Below are 9,440 nucleotides of genomic sequence, written 5' to 3' on the forward strand. Positions count from 1 at the left end.
CTGGGTGTTGGCTCTGGGTGTTGGGTCTAGACGTTGGTTCTGGGTGTTGGTTCTGGGTGTTGGGTCTAGGTGTTGGTTCTGGGTGTTGGGTCTAGGTGTTGGTTCTGGGTGTTGGGTCTAGGTGTTGGTTCTGGGTGTTGGGTCTAGACGTTGGTTCTGGGTGTTGGGTCTAGGTGTTGGGTCTAGACGTTGGTTCTGGGTGTTGGCTCTGGGTGTTGGGTCTAGACGTTGGTTCTGGGTGTTGGTTCTGGATGTGCAGAGCTACAAGCTGCTTTATGGTGTCTTTGTGGTGAAAACATTCATTTAGAGGAACTTTGTGGCTCGATGGAACATTTTGGTCTTTAAAGGACCGGTAACTAAGAGTCTGTTGGACCCGTTGGATCAGTAGATGTGATAGAACTGTTCTGTCTGAGTCGCCACATTTCACGGCTGCTAGTTCTACTTCTGAAGAGATCGAACCCTTAACATGGCTTCACAGGTTTTTGGGTTTTTGGTGTTTTTTGCACAAGTTCTGTCTGAAAACCAAACAATTTTGGGTCCCAGATAAACAAACTGAACCCGACCTGAGAAGTCTGCAGTGACCCAGTGGGACCAAACACTGGGGTTCCTCTTCAGTGATGTTTCTTCAGATGGAACCGACTCGTTCCTTCTGACAGCAGCATGGACTTTACCACAGTGGGCCTAACTTTCCACAGTCGGTCTGAGCTGCTGCGTTGCTGCTTCTCCTCCAGATGTTGTCGTTGGATTCGTAGACGTCCGATTACATCCCATAATGTTCCTGAAACTGATCGGCAACACTTAGACCTCTAATGAGGTCGTTTGTCCATTCGTCTGTCTTGTGTAGTTTTCATTTGTTGACCAACACATGGAGGAAGCTCCATCAACAACACGCCGCCGAACACTTCCTGTTGTGCTGATGGAAGTCTGGCTGCTGCGTTGCTGTGTGGACATGATGGAGAGCAGGCGGCTCCAGCAGCAGCATGCCCTGTATTCATGGAGCTTCCTGCCATTATGGCGCCGCCGGACGCGAAGCCGGGCCAGAACCGGCCTCTTTATGTTGTTCATGTGGAGCCGGACAGAATCCACAAGCAGCCGGCTGTCGGTTCAGAACACAGGTGGAGCAAAACCCTCGTTAGATAAACAGGGTTCTCACTGGTTCCTCTGGTTCCTCTGGTTATCGTAGGTTTAAAATGTGGAGGTTAAAATGTGTGATGGAGATATAAGTCATTAGAAACAGACAAACCTGACGTCTAGTCTAGTAATGCAGGTTTAATCGGTTTCTTTATTAACAGCCTCCGTGTGTCTCCTCAGGTGTCGGCCACCTTCGCCGCCAGCCTGGTCACCAGCCCGGCCATCGGCGCCTATCTGTCGGCGCAGTACGGTGACAGCCTGGTGGTCCTGGTCGCCACGGTGATCGCGGTGGCCGACATCGCCTTCGTGTTCTTCGTCGTCCCCGAGTCGCTGCCGGACAAGATGAGGCTGACGTCCTGGGGCTTCCCCATCTCCTGGGAGCAGGCCGACCCCTTCGCCGTGAGTTCACGCCGAACATCACCGACTGACTGACTGACTGACTGACTGACTGACTGACTAATTGGCTGATTGATTGATTGATTGGCTGATTGATTGACTACCAGGCGTACTGAGGACTGTGTTGTGTGTTCAGTCTCTGCGTCGGGTTGGAAAAGACACCACGGTGCTGCTGATCTGTGTCACGGTGTTCCTGTCCTACCTGCCCGAGGCCGGACAGTACTCCAGCTTCTTCCTCTACCTGAGACAGGTAACACACACACACACACACACACACACACACACACACACACAACCACCACAGTGAAACCTCACTGACAAACAGAGACAGAGTAGCTGCAGAGATGTGAAGCTACAGACAGCCGGTCGATAATGTTTCACTGATTAGGATCAATGCAGGAGTTCAATCACAGCTTCATCACCTGTAGATGTGCAGCTCTCTGGTGCTGATGAGTGTCAGCTGATGACAGCGAACCCAGAGCTGTCAGAACCGAGTCTTTGTCAGCAGCAGTTTCTTCATGAACCCTCGCTTGTGTTCCAGGTGATCGAGTTTTCTCCGGCGGCCATCGCTGCCTTCATCGCCATGGTGGGGATCCTCTCCATAGTCGCTCAGGTACGGCCCGACCGTCCTGACGAGTCATTACAGTCTCTGTTCTGGGAAGCAGAACCGCTGCAGGACGGGTCACTGCTGCTGCTCTGTAGATGTAGAGATTTGTTATGGGATGCTGTGGATGTGTTTCCTCATCGTGTGTCTGTGTGTGTCTGTGTGTGTGTGTCTGTGTGTTTCAGACTCTGTTCCTCAGCGTTCTCATGAGAACCATCGGGAACAAGAACACGGTTCTGCTGGGCCTGGGCTTCCAGCTCTTCCAGCTGGCCTGGTATGGCTTCGGCTCCGAGCCCTGGTGAGAGCTCCGTCCTCTGCACCGTGTACAGGTAGAGCAGGTGGTGGAGCTCTGTGGTTCACTGTTGTGTCCTCGTCCTGCAGGATGATGTGGGCGGCAGGAACCGTGGCAGCCATGTCCTCCATCACCTTCCCAGCAGTCTCTGCTCTGGTGTCGCACAGCGCCTCACCTGACCAGCAAGGTGAGCTCACCTGGAGGACGGACTCTCCTCCCTGACACAGCAGTGTTCTCCTCCTCAGGCAGTGTGTATGTGAAAGCTCCATCTGGGTCTCCTCAGACCAGAGTCTCCACGTGTCTCCTGCTGGACTCTGGGCCTCCAGAACCACCACCTCGTTGTCTTTAAACCGTCCCTGTAAACCGAGCGTCAGCTTAAATCCCCGCTACCTGTTGTTGACGTGTGTGTCTCCTGGTGGTGTCCAGGTGTGGTCCAGGGGATGATCACCGGCATCAGAGGTCTGTGCAACGGTCTGGGCCCGGCTCTGTACGGCTTCATCTTCTTCCTCTTCAACGTGGAGCTGAACGACATGGAGCCGGTGGCGGGAAGAACCGCGGACACCGAGGTACCCGACGTTAAAACAGTACCGACGTTGGCGTGTTGTCAGATCGATGTGCTTTGATTCAGCTCATCAGAGTTTTAGTCGGAGCGTCACGGCAAACGAGACGTTTAGAATAAAACGGGTTGAGTTTAGTTTCTGGCTGACGATACAGCCATGAGAGCAGCATGTACAGTCATCCTGCTTCTGTCTCCTGATGCTCCGGATGGGCGTCGGCCAGGCTACAGGTCACAGACGTCCACGTCCTGGAGTCTCCACATGATCAGGAGACGTTCAGGAGCTTCTGGTGAACGCAGCAAAGTCTGGAGATCAGTGACCAGAGTCAGGATTGGTTCAAAAATCACACATCAGGTGGATTTTCAAAAAATTATGAGAACGTATCTGTAACACATGGAATCTGTTTGATCTAGTTTATGGTGAGAAGAACACCTGGATGACTTCACTGGTGCTCAGAACGCTTCAGTAGGAAAGGGAGTTACGGCCAATCAGAGCAGACGCAGGTAGAAGAGGAAGTAACTCCCAAACAGCCAGTCTGGAGTCATGGGCAGGCTGATGGAGGTTAGGGCAGGAAGAGACAGAAGATCATCTGCTGGTGAGCCGAGTTTCAACATCCATCCATCCATGTCTTCATGCTGCTGATCAGCTCCAACCCTCGCCACCGCTTCCCGTTTATCAATAATAACAATAATAATAATAATAATAATAGGAGCAGAATGATGTTGGAACTGTCCAGTCCTTCCACAATCCACTTGATTTGTGATTTTTGAACCAATCCTGAATCTGGGAGGTCTTGAGCAACAAACTTGATCTCCAGACTTTGCTGCGTTCACCAGAAGCTCCTGAACATCTCCTGAACACGTGGAGCCTCCAGGACGGGTACTTCAGGAGGTCGTCTGTCAGTGGCGTCTGATCAGCGATTCATTCAATTCTGATGTTGGGTTCAGATGCCACAGAGAGACGGGATGACCCAGACGTTGACCCACCATGTGAAGAATGATGGAATCTCGTCGTAAACGTCAGCGGCAGCAGAAACACGTGTGTTGATTTGATCTGTTTCTCTTCCTGTAGAAGTCGGTCATCCCGGGTCCTCCCTTCCTGTTCGGAGCCTGCGCCGTCGTATTCGCCCTGCTGGTGGCCATCTTCATCCCCGAGCACCACCGATTGGCCGACGTCAAGTCCTGCTCCGCCCACAAGGCTGGCGGTTCCTCCTCGTCCGCTCAGAACGCCAGCCCACTGGCCACGCCCACCAGCGACGCCGAGGACATTGAGCCGTTACTGCAGGACAGCCGCATGTGATGGCTGACCAATCGCAGCGCTGCGCCCTCTCTGCAGGCCCCGCCCTCCCTGCAGGCCCCGCCTCCTCCCCGTGGGGGCGTTTGTTTAGTTCTACCTGCGGCAGCCACACTGACGGGTTTAGTTTAGACGGGCTTCATCAGGAGGTTCTCTCTTAAATTAGCAGAACTGTTTACGTGTTGGTAGAACTTCACCGGTCGTTTCTACACCTGAAGCCATGTGTTGCACCTGCCCAGGTGTGCTGGGGCAGGTAGAACCAAAGGGCGTCTGTCAGTGACCATCTCAGTGGCCTCTTAGCACCAGTATGAACCACTCCCTGCTTTCTAACCGGCAGGGAGGCGGGACCAAACCGGCAGCGTCCCAGCTCATCACGCCGCCGTAGCGTTTCATCACCGCTCAAGCAAAACGCCAAACACTCTGGTTTGAGCTTCTCCCAGGAGACGGTGTGCTCCGTTCTGGTGGGTCCAGCAGCCTTTGGTTCTGCCTCTACCGCCACGTTTTGTAGCCGCTTTTGTATGAACTTCATTAATCAGAGTAAATGATGCTGATGAACCTGGACGAGCTGCTGCAGTCCACGTAGCCGTCGGCGTTTCTAGTCGTTCACCGTCTCCATCGTCTTGGTGTTTGTCATCAACGGAGCTGTTGATCCATCAGCCGCTCACCAACTGCTCTGATAAGAGATGAGGAGTCTTTTTAAAGAATACACGCAGCCGTCAGGAGCAGAACTCACTATGTTTGGACTGAACGGATCAACCCTCTGAACCCGGAGCTCACATCAGCTCACAAAGTCCTGCAGCTCGGTGGAACCAGAACAACCAGAAGACGTCTCTATTAGAGCGCCGTCAAGTGTTCAAACACATTCAGAGTTTATTTAATAAAATAAGTCAATCGACCTGGAATCCACGTGAGCCGCGGTTTTTAAAGTTGGACATTTTTAAATGAGTCTCCATCTGTAGTCGGGTCAGAACGTCTACAGAGGTTTGTCCCGTGAGGCGGTCGAGGCTTCCTGGTTCCACCGAGACGTTGAGATTTGGGTTTTTACAGAAACTAGTTTGAGGAAACTCTGAGACTTTATGAAATATCCCCCCAAAAAATTTTGATGAAATATTCCAGTTTTAAACTCAGATTTTTGTTTGATATGTTCAAGGACTGTTGGAAACCTGAGCGTTGTTTCTGCTCTTTAAAGAGGACTCGCTCTGCAGAGCCGCTGATGGTTCTGGGGTCCAGAGAGTTCATCACAAGTTCAACCGGAGTGACTTCAGCAGACCGATGGTAGAAACCGCCGGCAGCCTTCGCTCACGTTTTAGCGCTCAGTGGTTCTGGTCGGGCAGCCGGTCCGCCTCCAGAGGGACCTTCAACGTAAACACATCCGCTATCAGAACCGTCAGTCTGGTTGCCGCCTGAACTCCACCCATCAGGCCTGCAGAGGTCAGCGCATCAAACGCTCCTCACCCTCGATTGGCTGCACAGCTGAGGCCACCTGGAGGAGGACAGTGGGGGGGGGGGGGGGGGGGGGGCTGGTCACACTGAGCATGTGCGGCTCAGATGGATTGTGACGTCATCGTGTTTCCGCCTCCAGCAGACGGACCAGGTGAGGAAGAAGAACACCTCAGAGTTGATCCTCCGGTACCTTCAGTGTTTCTGTGGGTCAGGCTCATGAGCTGGACTCCAGGCCGGGTTTGGACTCCAGGCCGGGTTTGGACTCCAGGCCGGGTTTGGACTCCTGATCTCTACACGTGGGTTTATAAACTCCTCTCAGCGTGTTCTCTGTGATGTCCTGCAGAGGGCAGCAGACGCCCAGCAGTCCTCCCTTTCATCCACCGGATCAGTATCGGTTCCGTCTCCTCGTCTCTCCTCCTCGTGTCTGAACGCCGTCGGTGCCCCTCCCCTCCCCTCCCTGCTCGCCTGCCGTCCAGGTGGGCGAATGGAGCGCTCCCAGTTACTGACGGAACCACGCGGTGCCATGTTATTTGTTTCTGTCTGTTGTTTCTGCTTTTGTCTGTTTGTTAAACCCGAGACATTCCCGAAGAAACTAACCTGCTGCCGTGGCAACAGCCCGGGATGCTGTCTCCATGGCAACAGCAGTTTAGCTGGTTAAAGGTGAAATAATCAGTTTAAAAACAACTCTGAAGGTCTGCCGGTTACCGGGCTGGACCGCTCAGTTAGAAGCTCACGGTGGGTTGGGTTGGACTGGTTCTGCTGCAGAGTGGTTCTGACTCGCTGGAGCCGGCGCTGCTGGTCGTCCACAACAACCAGCTTCAGAACTTCTGCTTCTAGTTTCTGGTTCTGGCCTTCAGACTTGATCTCACTCAGCTTCTCCTGACCCACTGATCGGTTCAGTTCTCCTGTGGACCCCCTGAACCACCTGGAGCTCCTTAGGAACCAGGAGGACCAGGAGGAGGATCTGGCCGCAGGAACAGAACCTCCCACATCAGCAGCGTCGCAGCTCCAGAAGCAGCTGAGCAGGTAGACGAAGACGTTCAGGTCCATGAAGCCCGACCAGAAGATGGAGGACCAGACCTTCAGCCAGCTGGTTCTCTGAGTTCTGACTGAGTCCTGCTGCTGCTGCTGGAGGACAGACAGCTGCAGGGTGTTCTTCTACCGTCTGGACTCTGTGTGGCGCTGTGGTTCTGTCGGGCTTCACGTCTCACTGGAGCGTCTGCTGGTGATGCTTTCAGAGGCTCAAACGAACCAGAAACATCACATTCAGTAGTTTTAACGTTTTCTGGAGAATCCTGGATCCAGATCCAGTTCAGACGTTTGATTTAGTTCCACTGTTGGGCTTTTATTTTGGAATCATGGCTCCTTCCTGCTCTGACCTCACGTGGTTTCCAGTGGTTCTGCTCCGATTCGTCGCCGAGCAGCTGAAACGTGAGGCGGACGTTTTGCATCGCGGTGAGACGTGAAGCTCGAAGCTCCTGAGCTGCAGCGCTTCTGGACCGGTTCTGTCCGTCTGCGGGTTTGATTAGCCGCTGACTCCTACAGAACACACTCACACAGTCAGACCATGTCTCCAGATGTCTCCAGATGTCTCCAGATGTCTCCTCCCGACGCAGAACGTTTGCTGAACGCTGCACTTTACTTTCTCTGAACGTGCCTCGAACCACCTCCGTGTCCGTTGCGTCTGTTTTTCTATGAGACCAGGAGACGAGTTGCTTCCTGCATCCAGGACGTTGGTCCATCGTGTCTGTGAGAATCATGACGAGGAAAATAAAAGGATGGAGCTGGACTCGGTCTCTGGGTTTTGATTCATGGCTCAGTCTCAGAATCACTCGCAGGTTTAAAGTCGCGTCCTCCCACAGCGACGAAGTGAAACCGTGTTGTCAGCACGCTTTAGTTTCACTTTTTAGATTTTTCATTAACTTCCAAACATCTCAGGTGGAGATTAAATTAAATTAAACCAACGACAACATTCAGGGTGAAGGATCCACCGAGAAGCATCTGGGTTTAGAAAAGAGCTGCTTCAGACCACGTCAACAGACTTTTATTAAAGTTAGAGAACGTCAGACGAAGCTGCTGCAGGAAAATACAAAAATACAAACATCTGGAGAGCCTTACAGGAACGTTTTAGGAACATAGTCGCAGCTCAAACAACAAACAAACTGAATCTCTGACCAACAAACCGTCTGATGAGTCTTTAAACCTGTAAATCAGCAAACGTTCGGCTTCCTTCTTCATTTGGTCACAGCTTCACTCTTCAGCCTGATAAACCCAGAAACGTCCTCACATGACCTCTGATAATCACTCATCAATAATCACTCATCAATAATCACTCATCAGTAATCACTCATCAATAATCACTCATCAATAATCACTCATCAATAATCACTCATCACAGACCTGATGAAGGCGTGTCTGGAATGAATCAAAAAGCAAAAGATAATTTCCCGTAAATGAAACGATTCAGCAGCAATGTGTTGAAAACGTTGAAGAGACGTTTCAGAAAAAACCTTCAATCGTCATGAAATCTGTAGAAGAAGAAAAAAGACTTCCTGTCCAAAGACCGACCGTCACTTTGACTTCCTGTCAGTTTGTCTTGGTGAATTCAGTGAATCTTCTGGAAAGCTTTCACATAGTTTACTGACAGTCTGTAAATATTATTGTTATTATTATTATTGTTGTTATTATTATTATTATTATTATTAGCAGCTGTTGGTTGTTTTCAGAAAAGAGAAACTAAAGTGAAACTCGTTGAGTGACGTCAGGATCTCGTTAACACATCGTTTATTGTTTTTATTCATTTCATTGATGTTTTTTCTCCGTTTTCTTTATAATTTATTGGTTTTTGTTTTATTTTCTTTTTTTTATTGACGATTCTTTCGTTTGATTTTATGGCTGATTTTCTGAAAACATTAAATTTTTCCTTAATTAAAACATTTTATTAATAAACTCGACTGGACGTTAAACTAAATCAACAGCTGATTAGTTTTTCTCATTCGTTTCATCATAATTACATTAATTAAACTGAGTCTGCAGTGAGTTCACTGATTACAGACGAACTGACTGAACGCTTCATGAGGAAATCATTTAGATTTTTCAAAGTAAAACTAAAACGTGAGAAGAAACCGTCGTCCTGACGAATGTTTCCAAAGAATTAATTATTAATCAGTTTAATTTGATTAATTTCAGAAGAAACCTCCTGAAGTACCTCCTACTGAGATTTAAATTAGACATTAGCTATAAAATATACGTTTGTTCTGATGCTGACGTAAAACGAGTTGTGATGGTTTCCAGATTTCTAACCTTTCTCTACTTTTATTATTATTACTGTGACATTAGTGTTCTTCTACACAGCCCAACTTCACTCTAAAAAAACACGACTTATTAAAAACAAACACGTTTTCTCCTCCGTAAACCTTCCGACTCCAACATGGCCGCCCTCCGATGACGTCACGGCGTTAGCACGTTAGCTCCTCCGCCATGTCGTCGCTGTAATGCGTGTTTTCTGATAAAAGTTCGTCCTTCGGTCGCTCACACGGCGTCGGACCTTCAACACCTTCATCATCATCATCATCATCCTCGTCACAGCAGGCAGGAGATGGACACCTTGGTGGTGGAGTACGGGACGGCGTCTGGCGAGGGACAAACCACACGTCAGCTGCTTTACGCTCTGGCCAATCAGCTCCGAGTCAGTTTAAATCATTAGAATAGAAACACTTTGTTT

The 9,440-nt window shown here is 50.1% G+C and overlaps 1 protein-coding gene across 1 annotated transcript; it reads left to right on the forward strand.

Moving 5' to 3' along the window:
* Nucleotides 1-1,011: 1,011 nt before the first annotated feature.
* On the forward strand, nucleotides 1,012-8,073 carry LOC103376290 (hippocampus abundant transcript 1 protein-like). The gene is made up of 8 exons (XM_008306667.1): nucleotides 1,012-1,115; nucleotides 1,293-1,530; nucleotides 1,664-1,777; nucleotides 2,069-2,140; nucleotides 2,317-2,429; nucleotides 2,513-2,610; nucleotides 2,850-2,989; nucleotides 4,052-8,073. Exons 1-8 carry the CDS (start codon nucleotides 1,012-1,014, stop codon nucleotides 4,277-4,279), a joined length of 1,107 nt encoding a protein of 368 aa, XP_008304889.1. The 3' UTR covers nucleotides 4,280-8,073.
* The last annotated feature ends 1,367 nt before the right edge of the window (nucleotides 8,074-9,440 follow it).

Source organism: Stegastes partitus, unplaced genomic scaffold, assembly GCF_000690725.1.
Source record: "Stegastes partitus isolate 25-593 unplaced genomic scaffold, Stegastes_partitus-1.0.2 Scaffold3783, whole genome shotgun sequence".
In the NCBI taxonomy this organism is placed as follows: Eukaryota; Metazoa; Chordata; class Actinopteri; family Pomacentridae; genus Stegastes; species Stegastes partitus.